Raw genomic sequence first — 17129 nt, 5'->3', positions numbered from 1 at the left:
TAATTGGCTGCCAGTCCCTGCAATATATTAGATAGGCATCAAGCCCTATATAAGGAAGAGCAGCGTACAGCTCTCTCTCTTTTTTAGTTCGAGATTTGAAGAGACGAGCAGCTGTTGGCGGGCTTCTCAAAGGTACTTCTGGGTAAATGAGCTACCCCCAGAGAAGCATGGAGAGGCCCAGCAAGCAGGCTGGAACCAACCGTAGCGGACAGGGTACACCTTTTTGCTGAAGCAGGTGTCCTGCAACTAGGAAAGGGCTAGATCTCAACCCCCAGACCCAGTAAGTGTGTATATTCTCTGTATTTTGTATTTCTGTGTGTTTCCGAGGTCTTAGCCAAATAAACCTCATTTTATTTCACTGCCTTGTTTTACCTTGTGACTGATCCCTTAAATATAAATGTGTTAAAAGACTTGGGCTACCGTGACACATGTTCTAACTGATTTTAAGCTTCCAGATAAATTTTGTCCAGAATGAATTAAAAATGGGCTGCTAAGGAAGTCCACAGCCACACGTCTGATTTATTTGCTTCTCTTAAATCACCTACGTTGGATTCTATTGAATCCATCAAGTTAGAGACCAGCAGCAAATCCTGTGAAGGAGAGTTTGTGCTCATCTCTAACCAGAAGGCTGACCCACAGGGCCTAGGGACAGAGTCCTGATCGAGGAGAATATCCAGGTCACAGGCCGAGATCGAGGTAAGGTGCAGCAGTGCAGTCAGGGTCACGATGTCAAGATCAGGGCAGAGTGCGGCAGTGTAGTTGGGGGTCACGATCAGGCAGAGTGCGGCAGTGTAGTTGGGGGTCACGATCAGGCAGAGTGCGGCAGTGTAGTCGGGGGTCACGATCAGGGCAGAGTGCGGCAGTGTAGTCGGGTGTCACGATTAGGGCAGATTGCGGTAGTGTATTCGGGGGTCACGATCAGGGCAGAGTGCGGCAGTGTAGTCGGGGGTCACGATCAGGGCAGAGTGCGGCAGTGTAGTCGGGGGTCACGATCAGGGCAGTGCGGCAGTGTAGTCGGGGGTCACGATCAGGGCAGAGTGCGGCAGTGTAGGGTGCAGCTGCATAGTCGGGTCATGATTCCAAGGAGAGAGGCAAACACAGTCCCAGTACAGACAGAGGCGTATTGTGATATCAGCCAGGGTCCTGGAGCACAAGGGATAAGAAACCTTGCTTGGCCACTGGCTGAATAAACATAGCATCCTTATAAAAGCCAGAACAAGGTGCTGCCTGATTCCAACCTTCATCCAGGTTAAGCGCGCCCCCCTCACGTCCCCCTCCCACTGACACGTCATTATTGCATGTCACTAATGGTCACATGGCATTGTCGCATCATTATTACACAATACTGACGCTATCACGCATGTCACTGTCACTATTACATGTCAGTATTACTCAGGACACTATCATACGTGACTATACCACATGAAATTATCACACATCACGGTCACACACATCTCTTTAACACATGTCACTATCACACATCATTCTCACATGTCTCTATCACACATCACTGTCACTAATGTCACTATCACACATGTCACTGTCACACGTCACTATCACACATCGCACTATATCACACATCATTCTCACGTGTCTCTATAACACGTCACTATCACACATGACACACGTCAGTATCACACGTCGTCGTTCACACCTTTTACACGTCACTGTCACTATCTTCACGTCATTATACATGTCTCTGATGTCATCACACGGCACAGGAGAAAGTAAGTGTGGGCGTGGCTATCTGTGGGCGTGCTACGTCAGGACGTTCCTACGCGTGACGTACCGTCCGGGCGCGCGGGCGCAGTGACGGGCGGTGTGCGCGCGCGGGGCGCAGTGACAGTAGACGGGCGGTGATATGCTGTGGTTCCAGGGCTCCATCCCGCAGGCCATAGCCGCGGCCAAGCAGCGCGGCGCGGTGTTTGTGGTGTTCGTGGCAGGTAAGGAGGCCGGACACTGCCAATCCCGGGGGGGAGACACAGGCCGAACACTACCAATCTGGGGGGGGAGAGACACAGGCCGGATACTACCTATCCCGGGGGGAGGAGGGGGAGGGACACAGGCCGGACACTACCAATCCCGGGAGGGAGACACAGGCCGGACACTACCAATCCCGGGAGGGAGACACAGGCCGGGCACTACCAATCCCGGGAGGGAGACACAGGCCGGACACTACCAATCCCAGGGGGGAGACACAGGCCGGACACTACCAATCCCGGGGGCGGGGGATAAACCTTGATATTTGCCCTCTGTCTCGGTTGGAGGAGAGTCCTGGTAAAGATGTGGGGGAGGGGGGGGGGGGGGGTCTGTGAGTAACTGATCCGTAAAGTGACGCTAATGCTCACTAACATTAAGTTTGCGTTGCTGGCCACGAACGAGTAAAGTGTCACATTGAACATATGGAGTTATTGGGGAGGGAGGTTAATATTTACCTGCGGCTGTTACATTACATACACAAAGATTATTGGTTGTGGTCAGGGAGTCGAGGTTACTAGTGCCTGACCAAGGCTACGCTTATAGTGCCGGCAACGCGACGGTCGCTGGAAAATCAAATAGAGATGACTTCCAGCGATCGCGACCAATCCGTCCAGCTGTCGCGTTGCGCTTACTATAAGCGCATGCGAGGTCGGCAATGAATTTGTTTTGCCGCGACGTCGCTGTCGCCGGCACTATAAGCGCAGCCTTAAACGTTATAGAAAGTGCCAAGAACAATGCTAAAAAGATAAAGGCCTGTAAAGTCATTTTATATCTTGCAAGTAAAGCTTTGTGATTTGATCCCAGTGTTTCTTCTACAGAATATATCCTGAAGATGTCTGTAAATAAATGGCATACAGTAGTTGTGTGTATTTATCTGCTGTCATTTATGTTGGAATTATATTTCTTTAGCTGACATGGTGAAAAAGAATTTAGATAAACAGGACTTTGATTTGATAAGGATTTGTATCCTATACCAGTCTAGTCTGCATAGCTACATGTCTATTGTGGGAAGATTGGGGGTAGAGTGCATTGTTGTGTTGAAATACTTGTGTCAGATGGCAGGGTTGCCTTCTGGGAAAAATGTTGATGTAAGTTGTTGACATATAGCTGCTGGAGTGATAATCTCGCTGCAATAATAAATTATTTTTAGTGTGTTACTATGATGCACCCAGGGAGTTTGCAGACTCATCCTGCAGATGAGAACATCAATAGTGATTTAATATGCGTTGTTGCCAATAGATGGTACTACTGCTATTAACACACGTTCCTTTCTGATGCCACGCTGATGAGCAATACATTGAGATGCTACACCTACTGTAAGGCCTCGGTCCCGCTGCGCTCGTTGGCGCGGGCGGCCATGTCGCGAGTTCCCCACCAGCAGGGGAATCCTCGCGAGCCGGTCCCGGTCCCCCCTGACGGCACAGCTGACTACACGCTGTGGCGCGTCAGCCGCTAGGAGACACAAGAGAATGGTGTTTCCTAGCGTTGACGCGTCACGTAGTGTGGCTGTGAGCCAATGGGGAGGGGAGGCTTCGGGAGGAGGAGAGGCTTCGGGGAGCGGGGAGGAGTGTGGAGTGAAAGCAGGTGAGTGCCTGTCTGTGTGTGCGTGTCTGAGTGCGTGCGTGCCTGTCTGTGTGTGTGTGTATGTGTGTGTGCCTGAGTGCGTGAGTGCCTGCCTCTGTGTGTGTGTGTGTGTGTGTGTGTGCGTGAGTGCCTGCCTGTGTGTGCGCGCGTGTGTGTGAGTGCCTGCCTGCGTGTGTGTGTGTGTGTGTGTGTGTGTATGAGTGCCTGCGTGTGTGTGTTTAAAGTTACCCTCAGCAGCTCCAGCCCGAGTCCAGGGAGGGAGGGGGGGAGAGTAGCGGGTCCCTCCGCTCAAGCCACGCCCCCCCTCCCTGTCAAACCTCCCACTCCCGCCCACCTCCCGCTCCGGCTCCCGCTCCCTACAGACAGCAAATCGCGGTCTGTGTATCTCAGCGCACCGCCTGTCTGCAGTGCGGGTGCGCTGTCTCTGGGAGCGGGGCCTTAGCCTTACTGTGTTAAATGGGTCAGCACTTGTAGTACCTAGGTGAAAGGAATGGCAGTGATGTGTACCCCTATAGAATGTCTTTGTGGTCCCTAAAGTACATAAGATATTGAGGCGTTAGCACTACTCAAACTAGTCTTGAGTTGAATGGGCACTGTTACTTGTGGGTTGAACCTAGCTAAGACCCTTTCCTTGTTCGTGGTGACCCCTGGACAAGCTTTTAAATGTCCTGTGTCTTGCCCATCAAAACAACCAGGGGCTAGGGAGGAAGACCATATACAAGGAATCCCCATTGATGGAATAAATTATAAGATCTCCCTGTTTGTGGATGATGTTCTATTAACTCTAGCCATCCCACTGACGTCCCTTCTCAATCTCCAATTTAGTTTAGATTAATTTGGCAAAGTCTGGGGCTACAAAATAAACAATGATAAATCTGAAGCCCTAGATTTAACTCTCTCAGCTTCAGTAATTAAACAGCTACAATCGAATTGTAATTATAAATGGAGCTCCACCCATATAAAGTACCTAGGAATTAAGATTACAAACTCATACAAATCCCTCTACCAGTGTAATTTCCCTCCCTTCTTTGACAAAATTAAAAAAGATTTGCAGATTGAATAAACTCCAGTTATCCTGGATAGGGAGAAATTATATTCACTAAAATTAACATTCTCCCAAGGATACTATATTATTTTCAAACCCTCCCAATAAATATCCCCCTGCCCGAGCTGAAAATATACAAAGCCGAATATTTCAATTTATATGGAAAGATAAGACAGAGCGTGGCATGGTCGGTAATGCTAGCGTCAAGAGCAAGAGGTGGCTTGGGTGTTCCGTATAATATTAAATATTATCAAGCAGCCCAATTTAAACAAGTAGTGGTATGGAATAATGACCCAGCAACCTGTTGCTGGTTAGCAATTGAAGCTTACTACACGAGACCCATCTCTCACAGTGGCTCTGTGGTCCTCGGAGATCAGGGAGACGCTAGTAGAGAGGTTTGACTTGGGATCGATGAGGTACATGTGAAATATATGGTCCAGAAATAAGGGGAAATATGCACTAGCGTCCTCCCCATCTCAGCGTACCCCTCTTTTCAATAACCCAGAATTCCCTCTGGGATGTTCCCAAAGACAATTCACCCAATTTCAAAATCTCAATATCGAAATAGCAGCGGATCTGGTTGAGAAGGGGATGATAGTGTCTTTCTAGGAACTTCAAAACAAATACCAAATGCATGATCTCCATCTTTTCAAATGTCTCCAAATGAAACATTTCCTCGCTTCGATTTCTCATAAAGCGAGCTTCTCAAATCTATCAAAATGTGAAACATACTGCTAAAAAGGCACCTACCAGAGAGGCCTGATATCGGGGATACACGCGGAATAGTAGTCAGTAAATACTCCGGATCATAACTACATGTTAAAATGGGCTGAAGACCTCAATGTTGAGAGAGATAGGGACGACTGGGAGGATATCTGGGAATCGGCAGCTAAAACTTCAATTTGCACAATAACAAAGGAAAATATATACAAAATCTTATTTCAATGGTATCTAACTCCTATAAGGCTGAGCCAGATCTTCCCTGGAAAACCCGATCTATGCTGGAGAGGGTGCGGTCTTAGAGGAGATATGGTCCATATTTGGTGGACATGCCCGCTGATCCAGAAATTCTGGACTATGGTCCAAAATATAATACTTGAAGTCTCAGAATTAAAAATCCCTCTAGAGCCGTTGACTTTTCTGTTGGCTAAGCAAGTAGAAAACCTGTCGGCACCCATGAAGCGTCTGGTCTCATCTATCGTAACTGCTGCAAGATGGTCCATAGCCACGTCATGGGAAAAAAATCAATGCCCTTTCCAGAAGAACTGTCACTAAAAGAATAAACAAGGTACTGACCATGGAAAAACTTACAGCCCAAATAAAACAGTCCACCGAACAGTTTTACCAAACTTGGGAGCCATGGCTCCAGAGAGAGAAAAACATAGAACCCAACAGAAGGTAAAAATCCCTACCCTGAAAATGAAGGCGGTATCTTTCTCTGTCCACTTTAAAATTCTCTCAGGTGCCATCTACTGCCAAACAATGGGACAAACGGGTATAAAGCCTGTTAGAATTCTCGAAATCACAAAAGGTTAACAGATGCTAACCCCCAATTATAGAGATGCATGTTATAAGATTATGCCATGTACAGTGTTTGCTGTTCCTGTTGTATTGTTGCTCTGTGGTATTTAAAAAGGATGATATAAGTTCTGAAGATTAGGTGTCTCTAATGAATTTTCAATAGAAATGTCAAGACATTCCAAGTCAGGAAGGGCACTTAATGGGTTTTTGCCAGCAATGCACTTAATGAGTTTTACCTCTGCACTGACGATACTGTAACTTTAATGTCGTTCTGTTCAGTGGTCACAAACAGTTCTCCAGTTCTAATTTCATGTAAAATGTAATGGTGCATATGGTTGTTTTTTTTTTACCCCATGTAATAAATAGTGTTGCCGTTGGTGTTATGATTTCAGTTCATGATGATTCATTTGAACTCGTTGCAGGTGACGATGAACAATCCACACAAATGGCAGAAAGTTGGGGGAATGAAAGAGTGGCCGAAGCTGCCTCAGATGGATTTGTTGCCATCAAAGTTGATGGCAAGAGGTTAGTTCAAATACTCATCATTTTCTACGAGGGGTACCCCTTTATAATTAATGTCTGTCTTTTACAACCGATCACTATTCAAATTCATCAATATTTTTTAATTACATTCAAGTGGGAGGTTATTTTGATTTGTCTTTGTGTTGGTTCCCCTTTTGGGTGAGTGCGTTTTGGCTGCCGTGAAATGGTTTGCATTGCCTATGCTTTCGTAAAAAAACAGAATTAATTTCTAACCTGGATTTTTTTCTTCTTTGCAGTGACACCTGTTTGCAGTTTTCCCAAATCTGTATCCTTTATTTCTTTACACCATTGTTTCCATATTAACTTTCACTATATCAGTCTCTCATTCTCCTTTTTGTTGGTAAAGGGAGATACACATCCTCAGCTCATGGTTAAAGCATAAAAACATGTGAAATCTTGTGGTTTTTTTATTTTTTAATAAATCCGTTCTGTAGTATTAGATCATAGCGACTGTTTGTGGTGTTGTTGTTTTTTTATTCAACTCTTAATGCCATTTTAAATGAGTTTTAAAGTATCCTGTGATTTCTATAGCTGGCTTTAGCACACCGCTCCAGCAGTGCAATATATTTGCAACACTTTCCTGTTTGGGATCATTTGTTGCGGATATTACCAGCAGTTTGAACTGTAAACTGTAACAAGGTATGATGTTATCTTTGTAATATAAGGATGCATTGTAGCTGCCGAGTTACACTGATTGAAGCAGCCATTATGTTAGTCACACAATCATGGTTTTTCACAGATTTCTAACAAGAGCACCAATTGTCATATTTAACATACATTTAAAAATAATTTAAAAAAAAAAGAAAAGTTGGAAAGTAGTATAGCTACTTTAATGCATTAGAAATTACCAAATGTGCCCTTTGCACAAAGTTTGAGGAAACAGTGTTTGCCCGTCAGATTTGCTAACGGTTACTGTGCCATTATAATGCAAAGCCGCTCCTTAACGGCAATAAGAGGGGGGAGGGGGGGAAGGATCAGCTTTGAAGTACTCACTGTTGCCTCTACTTCACTTCCCAAATCTGGTCGCTGCACGGCCATCTCTAAATACACCTGTTAATGCATGCGACTGTTCATTATTATTTTTTTGTATGCCCAATTTGAGTGCGTTGCTCCTTTACAAGTTGTTTGTCAGATCCGGTAGTGTGCGTACCATCCAGCTTCTTCATTGGGGAAAATGGAATTCCATTGGAAGTAATTGCTGGAAGTATCTCACCAGAAGAACTCATCGCAAAGATATCCAAAGTGAAACAGGTGCTGTTGGCGAACAGGAATATATAGTGGTCTCGATAGACGCACAACCCCATCCTACCTGTAACATGCTTGTGAATGCAGTAGCTGTGCAGTGCAGCTCAGAAACTGCACTGCGGTGACAGCTTTCATTCTGTTTGTCTGTTGAGGAATCTGAGGAGATGAATTTAGAGCAAAGGTGGGCATCTAGGTCACTGATTGGACCACCTGTGCTGAAGCAGGGATATCCTGAAAACCTTACCTTTTGGTGGCCTCTGAGGACTGGAGTTTCCCACCCCTGAGAGTTCTTCATCCCTGTTTCACTTTGCATGTAGGAGTGATTAAAATAGACGTATAAGAAGTTGTGGCTCCAATGCAGATGACATTACAGTAGTTTTCTGAACTGCTGCACTTCACTTTTAATATTCTACGTATCTCCAGTCCAAATTGCCGACCACCGCCGTTTCCTGTGGAGTTTAGGGGGCTTTATCTTCACAACCTTAAAATCAGAAAGCACAGCACAGCAGTGATAAAAAGTACTTATCTCGGTATCCGTATTCTATTTTGCTTCTCCTTAGATGCGCACAGAGAGAAATGAGGGGTTATTAAGAGATGGAAACAATTTGAACAGTTCTACTGTCGAATGCTCTTCTGCATCTTGTCCCGTTCCTGAATATAACAGCTCCTCAGATAATGCCCAGCCTGCAGAGACGCAGCCTGCCTCTCCAATGTCTTCATCAGGTACGAATCTATGGTTAGTTGTATGTGTTTGCTATGTTTTAGCACCATATAGTGTATAAACTCTGTGTTCAAAGTTGTTAATATCCTACTTGCTGAATGGGCATTTTCTTACATTGATCAGTTTTTGTATTTTTTTTTTTTTACATAGATTCAGTTTCCCCAACACCAGACACAGAGTTGCTTGCAGACCAAACCAATCCGTCTCAGGAAGCAGCCATTGTGTCAACACCAGATATGGAAGCAGAAGACGACCTTTCAGACAAAGTGCACAGGTGTGTGACACCCAACAGAATTTTGTTTGGTCTCAGTTATAGAGAAACGAGAACCTAAACTGCTACATAATCTCAGTGACAATAGGGCACTCTCGTTTCTGAAGTGTTGTGTGAGTAGCAAACTTCAAGTAGAAAATTTGGATCACTTCCTTTTAACTCCTTTTATTTAAAGCCGCAATAACCCTCCCGTCCCCCAAAGCCTATTAGTTTAACTTGTATAATATATTAGTATATGGCCCCTGCACTTATTTGTTTTTTTTGTTTTTTTTTAAATCAGATTTCCCTTTTAGCTTCCAATGTAACTTTTAGACGGCTCAATTTTAACCTCCCAGGCAGTAATATTTCAAACACTTGCATCAGATTTAAAAGATAAAAACCTTTATCTCTTTGGAAAGGGCAAGATGGAATACCTTAAAGCTGCAGTTCAAGCAATATCCTACGTGTGTTTTTTTTTTTTTTTTTTTACTTCTAGCGTTTAAAAAAAAAAAAGATTTTTAATGTATTTGAAGCATTTTTGTTAATATAGCAACAGGTATACCCCACATTAACGTACGCAATGGGTCCAGAGCATGTATATAAAGCAAAAATGTACTTAAAGTGAAGCACTACCTTTTTCCCCACTTATCGATGCTTCGTACAGGTAGAGAGCCGTATTGCTGTTCAGGACGTGCTGACAGGCGCATGCGTGAGCTGCCGTTTGCCTATTGGGCGAGGGGAATCAGGGCGTCACTACTACGGCGGTCTGTAGGGCAGAACAAGTGTCCGTACTCGCGAAGTGAGCGTACGGACACGGGTATGGTGCTATTGAAAATATGTCCGAACTCGCGAGTGTACTTAAAGTGAGTGTCCTTAAACCGGGGTATGCCTGTACAAAGTCATACCCCGTTCCCCTACTGAAACAGCATCACCTTTTTGAGCTCTGCCCCCTTTAGCACTGAACCAATTGAATCTAGTGCCTGCCTGGTCACATGATCTTCCTCACAGAACTGTGGCTGTCAGTGCAGCAGAAGAGGACCCAAGATGCACTTGGTGAACCCGGAGCCAAATTTTCGCTGATCGATCACATGAGAACAGATCGATTGGCAATTTAGCTAATCACTTGTCAGTGTGGACATTGTAATGATGCACATATTGAATTAAAACACTTTTTTTTAAAGACCGCTTGAACTGCAGCTTTAAAGGAAGTATGAAGATAAAATGGTGATCAATGCAGTCTGCGGCTTTAAAATAGACTTCCGAAAAAATACATGCTAATAAAATGCAGGCTGTGTGACTTATACAAATGTCGTCCCTTCTATGTTTGTGGAGTAAACCTCACCAGTTACAGTCCCTTGTTTACATCTCCTAAATGTATCGTGCAGGAATTTTCCAGAACACCTCTTGCAGCTTTTCTTTTTGGGGCGATCCTCCCCCCAACCACAAACATGAACACACAAATTAAAGAAAAAAGTGCACTGAGGAGCGTATAAAAGGTTTTTATTGAAACACAGACTATTCAATTCTCATTTCCACGTGAGTAAATGCAGGCAGCTCCAGTCATAGTCTGTAAGCCAGAGCCAGCCTGTGTTTACTCACATGGAAGTGAGAATTGAGTTGTCTGTTTGAATACAAATCTTTTGTTCTCCCGCCTCGAGGCGCTTTTTTTCGCTTTTTGGAATAACACATTACATTTTATTTTGTTCAGGGTAACGAAGAAACTTGAAGAGCGACGTGAACAGAAGAAGAAGGGTGAGGAACAGGTAATTTATTGAGGGCTTTATTCCTACTGTACATCAGCAAACACATCAGCATTTGTAACAAAGACGCTCTCTATTTTTGCCAATACCTTTTTGAGGAGTATTTTCTTTCAGATATGATTTTAGTGTCACTACACGTAGATCTTTATCAGTTTCTTGTGTTACCCAGGCTTTTATGTAAACCAATTCTTACCGTATTACTGATGTGACTTGAACTTGTGTGTTTAAAATAAGCTCTTGCTAAACTATCCTTTAAAGCAACCTTCCTTCTGATCTGACATTAAAAAGACCTTTGGCATTTTAGAAGCTTTTTCTTTAAATGTATAAATGCCAAACCTATCCATTTTTCTTTTCATGTACGCTTTCAAATATGAACAGCACGTTTTGTACTATCCTGGGAAAAAGAGCTGGGTAGGGAGTACTTTGCACTCGAATGGACACAGATGTGGTGTAATACCAGCTCTTCCTCGATATCAACGAATATCCTAGAAAATAGATATAAGATAATGTACAGATGGTATTACACACCACGAAAACTGAAAGAATGTTACCCAGGAACTTCCAATAAGTGCTGGAGAGGGTGTGAGGAGGTGGGAACAATGCGTCATATCTGGTTGGGAGTGGAAGATAATAGAGCGGTTTTGGGATATGATATTGAAACAGATTTTTAATATTACCAAGATTAGGGTCCCCAACAACCCGAGTATTATATTGCTAAACAGAGAAGGGGTCAAGGGGCACAGAATTAGGACAGCTCTATTAATACTATGCTAGATGCAGCAAGGTGTGCCATCGCTGCCAACTGGGAAAAGCTGGATGCGCCCGTTATGGGACAGTGGGAGTCGAGAGTATGGGCGGTCATTAAAATGGAACAATTATCAAGGATAACCACTGACACTAGGTTAAAATGTGAACGACTTTGGCTGCCATGGTCAGAGTTTAATGCTAATAGAACACTGTGAGAGGATTTGAAAGTGGACTCTTGCCACAGTGAGAATAATAATAAGGATAACCCGGACTGTTCTAGTTTATTTAATTTTTTTCTTTGTCTATTTTATTTAATTTTTTATTTGTCTCATTGTTGGTCTTATGTTTTAATTAGTATCAATGCTGTCAGTTAATGTGTTATTGTATATCCGGTACGCTAATGTATAAATTAGTCTATACGATAATATACAATAAGTCTGAGTATGGCTGACTGTAGATTGCAGAGTGAAAAGTGTAAAAACCCTGACATGGTTTAAGTTGTATTGTTTTTGTATAGGTTAAACGTTATAAAAATGGGGATTATAAATAATTTACAGGGAAAAAAAAAATATGCAGCACATGAAGACCAAATGTAGGGTCATAGTATTACTGACACAAGTAGAAGAAAGTATCTATATCACTATATCATGCATACTATATCTTGCATACTATATCTTGCATACTATTCCATGCAGACTGAGATAAAGAAAGAAATTGACAGGAGGAAAACTGGCAAAGAAATGCTAGAATATAAGAGAAAACAGGAAGACGACATGGCAAAGAGGGCTTTGGATGAAAGAAACCGAGAGAAGGCAGAAGATAAAGCGGCCTTGGATCGAATTAGGCAACAGATAGCCCAGGTATGTCTGTGTTCATGGTTACTATTGCTCTGGAACAGACTCTGATGTGTCCATGTCGGCTCAATAGCTCAGATGAAGTTTGTCTTTTTAAAGGTGCAATCCCACATCGTCGAGCACAAAACAAAAAAATGACAAGCCTCTTACTGGCTTTCATAAACACATCTGACAATACTAATAGCAAAGGTTTGGGCTGCTTACTCGTTTTTGGAAAGGAGTTGAGTTTCTTAGGGGCCTGTGAGAGGAGTGTTTGCCAATCCAGTGTTCTGCAGCACTACCTATGTAATCCAATCTGCCCATTTCATAAGCACTCACCAAAACATTCCAAAACCCGCAGACCTACTTCCTCTGCCAGTATTTGTTTTAGCACCCATTATCTAAAAGTGCATGTTATTTAATATTCCGATGTCTGTCACCGTCGGCATTATCATTTAATTACATATATGCACTGCAATTACCAGTGCATCATGTGGAAATGTGATGTTTTGTTTTTTTAAATTACATTTGCCACATCTGCAATCCTGAACATGTGAACTCATTTTTTTTTGGAGCATGCTCGTTAACCCCCCCCCATCCCCCGAGGATCTGTTTAATATTTTAGCTGAAATGACATCGCTTTTTTTATTATTATTATTCTGAGGGAAATACACGAGGAAAAGTAAATCTGTACTTTAGAAATTCTGCTCAATACAAAGAATGTTATCCAGGGACAAGTAGGTAAGGGAATCCAGTACTCCAGGTGCCAGCAGTATGATGGTGCTCGGTTCGGCACTAAAGGAGTGAAATGTCATAAAAAGACAGAGAAATAGTAAGGTGTCTTGTCGATTTTAATCTAATCTACTACAGGCGTGGCCAACTCCAGTCCTCAAGGGCCACCGACAGGCCAGGTTTTCAGGATATTCCAGCCTCAGCACAGGTGGCTCAGTCGAAGACTGAAGCAGGGATATCCTGAAAACCTGGCCTGTCGGTGGCCCTTGAGGACTGGAGTTGGCCACGCCTGATCTACTAGGTCTAGTTCTTCAGATATGTCCGTTTTAGAATTTGAGCTGATTGTGCTGGGTCCTGTTTTGAAGGATCGAGCTGACAGAGCTGCCCGCTTTGCCAATTCGAAGAAAGAGTCGGATGCTTTGAAAGCGGCAGAATTGCAGGCACGGCAGGCTGAGATGGAAGCCAGACGCGAAGCTGCGCTGAAGGAAAGAAGGTACTGGACTGCGTTCCAGGCATTTTTTTTGTTTCCGTTTTGGAGTTTAGACTTTCAGTGCTGAAAGTGACAGTCTGATCATGTTTTATATATTTATCGTTAAATTATAACGTATACATTGTTTTTATAAAGGCTTCTGGGGAGGGGGGGGGGGTTTGCTGCTTTAACATATGACCTAATTTTGTGCAGTACAATAGCCAGAATACAGTTCCGACTTCCCGATGGATCTTCCTTGACTAACCAGTTCCCATCAGAATCCCGTCTTGAGGAAGCAAGACAGTTTGTTGCGCAGGTAAAGGAGTACACCAAATATTTGTTCAAGTAGCAGCGTCTGGGATGAGAGAGAACAAATGTTTAAAGTTCAGATAAAAGAAGGTTAATGTGAAGGGGAGAATTCTAATTTGTTTTTATATTTAAATCTTCGCTTTGTCCTGTTTTCAGTGCTGCACCTCACAGTTTGCATTGAACTTTATATCAGAATGTTTCATCTTTGTACTAAAACTGTGTATACAGTACGTATATGCATTTCTTTATACACTGTTAAGACATTGATATATAGACAGCTACCTTTCATATCTTTGTTTTGAATGTTTTAAACACTAAAAAAAAAAAAAAGCATCATTTATGCTCAGAGCCCTGTGTGTGTCTAAAGATGAATTTGAAATGTACAATATTAGACATCTATACACTTATTGCTTACACAACCGCTTTTCTTGCTTACAGACAGTTGGCAGCAGCTACGGCAATTTTTCTTTAGCGACTATGTTTCCTCGGAGGGAATTTACTGAGGAGGATTATGAGAAGTCGCTGCTCTCTTTGGAACTTGCGCCCAGTGCATCAATAGTACTTCTGCCGGTACGTTGTGTGTTTTTTCCTTTTGCTGTATTTTGCTTCTGTAAAGTGTTATTGAGCTGTCAAGAACCCCAAATCATGTGATTTTTGTGTGACTGTTTTAAGGTTACCCTGATGAGCTAGTAAGCCATATTGCCCATCTGTTTAATAATATAGAACCTGTTTTTCAATGTAGTGTGCACCTGCCCAATAGGAGCCTACACATTCAAATGACATGTGAGCAGTTTCCTCTAATGCAGATATGTATGTTTTATAATCTGCTTTAACAAGAAAACGTGCCAGGATAGCAAACAAGGAGTATGTGGGTACTAAAAAAAGGAGGAATGAGTTCGAACATCACACGGGGCATGGGATCTCAACTTCAGTCCTCAACACCCCTCCCCCCAACAGGTCAGAGTTTCAACATATTCCTGCATCACTGAGCCACTGATTGAGCCAGCTGTGCTGAAGCTGGGAGTGATTGAGCCACCTGTGCTGAAGCAGGGATATCCTGAAAACTTGACCTCTTGCAGGGGGAGCTTAAAGACTGTAATAGAGTAAATTATAAATTGAGCAGACTAGGACCCAGATCCGCAATAAGCGTTCTAAAGCTTAGCCCTCTTATATGGATGTGGGCCTAGTTGAGCCAAATGCTCCTTCTACACTGTTGTCGGCATATCTTGTACGCACTTCAGCATGATTTTGTTAACCTCTCAAATGCTGGAGAATGCAACTTTGATTTCACTTAAAGAACATACTTTGTCAAGGCCAAAGCTTTCAGCATTGGTGGTTAAATATTTTTATCTTTTCATATTCTTTATTTTTAACGCAGCGCTTTTACGGATATAATATACAAAATAATGTGAAATGTAATGCCAAAAAAATGTGCACCATGTATAAATAGATACAGATACTAAAAAGATGTTAATCTTTTCAGGACAAGGACTCTGTTCTATCTGTGTTTCCTTTTCCAAACGATATAAATGTTCCCTCTGTGTGATTTAGGCGGGGAGACCTGCTCGAGCTGTGGTACAGTCTTCGGAAGGAGGTCTCTGGACCATACTTGGTCCAATACTATATCCCCTCCTAGCAGTTTGGCGATTGCTGAGCAACTTCTTATTCACCAGCCCTCCCCCCTCACAAAGTACAGCCAGATCAGCACATCAGCAACAAGACAGTACAAATCCATCGCAATCCAGCAGCTCTGAGCCAGACAGGTACGTACATGGGAGCTTAATCAGACCAGTAAACACCAGTTTATAAGTGGAGACCTCTGTAACACACGGGCATGTGGCTCGGGCTCTAGGCTGGAAAAAAAAAGTAGCTTAGGTGAGCCGATAACTGTCCTCGATAACCCCCACGTAACCGTGAGGGCTTTCTGTGCTCTTTAATGATACTAAGCATCTGTCCACACCCAAATCACTTTTCTTTTGCGAAAAAAATCTCACGTAGAGGCGCAAAGACTGTCATTTTGTGTTACCTGCCTCTCAAAAGGAAACAAAAGGGCCTTTACAGGTTTAATATATTGGATTCGTATTTGATGGTTGGGTATCTGGAAGACTTCATCAGTTGGAGAATGAAGAGTAAATCACTTTTATTGGCTTCTGACAAATAGCAGCAGTTTGAGGTGAATGTGTGTAAATGTGCCGTTTATTCTTAGTATTGCTTTACACTACGAAATGTTAGGGTTACACATTAGTCATTACAGTAAAAATCAGAATAAATACCAACACATTGAATGGAAGCAAGAATTATAAATAAACATTTTGTTCCCTAAATAGGGCTATCGTCAAGGTATGTTTATTTCCTAAAAAATATATTTGCTTTCATTTAATTTATTGGTGTGGTTTAGAATTCTAATCCTTCAGATTTCCTTCATCCAAGAGGACTCTATACTAGTAAGCTATCTTGTTAAAAACTCCCCCAGTGTGCCGGGTGGAGAGAGAGAGGAGAGAGCGTAATTACCTGTAATGTGGTGATCAAAATGAGCTGAGATCTTCATTCTTTCTCCTCTCCCTCCCCCCACTCTCATCATCATCATCATCATCATCATCATCCATCTGTCTCTAGAGAAACTACTCGGAAAAGAGTGCTTGAAAAACGTGCCGAGGACTTCAAAAAAGAAGGCAAAATCTATAGGTTGAGAACTCAGGATGATGAAGATGAAAATAATACTTGGAATGGAAATTCAACACAGCAGATGTAGATTGATGAAGTTATGTACTATAACAGGTGGGCAACTTCAGTCCTCGAGAACCACCTCGAGGTCAATGAATCACCTGTGCTGAAGCAGGGATATGCTTAAAACCTGACCTGTTGGTTGCCCTTCAGGACCGTAGTTGCCCACCCCTGTACAATAAGCTTTTAATTTGATTCAGCCACATGTCCGCAGAATAAGCGCCTATATTTAGGCACATTCATAATGCTACTAATACTTAGTGTGGTGCATGAAAAAAAATGGTTCTTCACCCAGCGGTGGTCAAATAGATACAATTTCTTTACTACAGCTGCTTAATGTATGGTATTTCTTCTATATATTATAAGCTTATGATACAGACATGATTTCAGGATTATTATTGTTTAGCATTTCAGACATGCTAGCCCTGCTACACTTTGAAACTGTTCCGACTGCAGCAATTTTGGGCTGAATAAAGACTTTGCTACATTAGTGTAATACAGCCTTTTTGAGAATGAAGATGGTAGACGTACATTCAGATAACTTATTTATATTGACCTTTTCGCTTTCTCCTGTAAAAGCGAGCTGCTGCTTGCAGTTTTTCACCCTCAATTTTCTGACGTTCCCAATAAAAATTTTCAACAAACCGCCTTCATCTTTGATTACTT

At 42.8% G+C, this 17129-nt stretch overlaps 1 protein-coding gene across 1 annotated transcript; it reads left to right on the top strand.

Moving 5' to 3' along the window:
* Nucleotides 1-1784: 1784 nt before the first annotated feature.
* UBXN4 (UBX domain protein 4) lies at nucleotides 1785-17108 on the top strand. The gene is made up of 13 exons (XM_075609510.1): nucleotides 1785-1943; nucleotides 6553-6655; nucleotides 6910-6938; nucleotides 7806-7924; nucleotides 8479-8641; nucleotides 8790-8913; nucleotides 10598-10652; nucleotides 12092-12256; nucleotides 13327-13454; nucleotides 13644-13746; nucleotides 14178-14309; nucleotides 15291-15502; nucleotides 16356-17108. The coding sequence occupies exons 1-13, from the start codon at nucleotides 1862-1864 to the stop codon at nucleotides 16489-16491; spliced, it is 1551 nt and encodes a 516-aa protein (XP_075465625.1). The 5' UTR covers nucleotides 1785-1861; the 3' UTR covers nucleotides 16492-17108.
* Nucleotides 17109-17129: the final 21 nt, after the last annotated feature.

This window comes from Ascaphus truei, chromosome 7, assembly GCF_040206685.1.
Source record: "Ascaphus truei isolate aAscTru1 chromosome 7, aAscTru1.hap1, whole genome shotgun sequence".
Classification (NCBI taxonomy): domain Eukaryota; kingdom Metazoa; phylum Chordata; class Amphibia; order Anura; family Ascaphidae; genus Ascaphus; species Ascaphus truei.
Note: the sequence above shows the minus strand (reverse complement) of the source record. Positions and strands in the feature narration are given on the sequence as shown.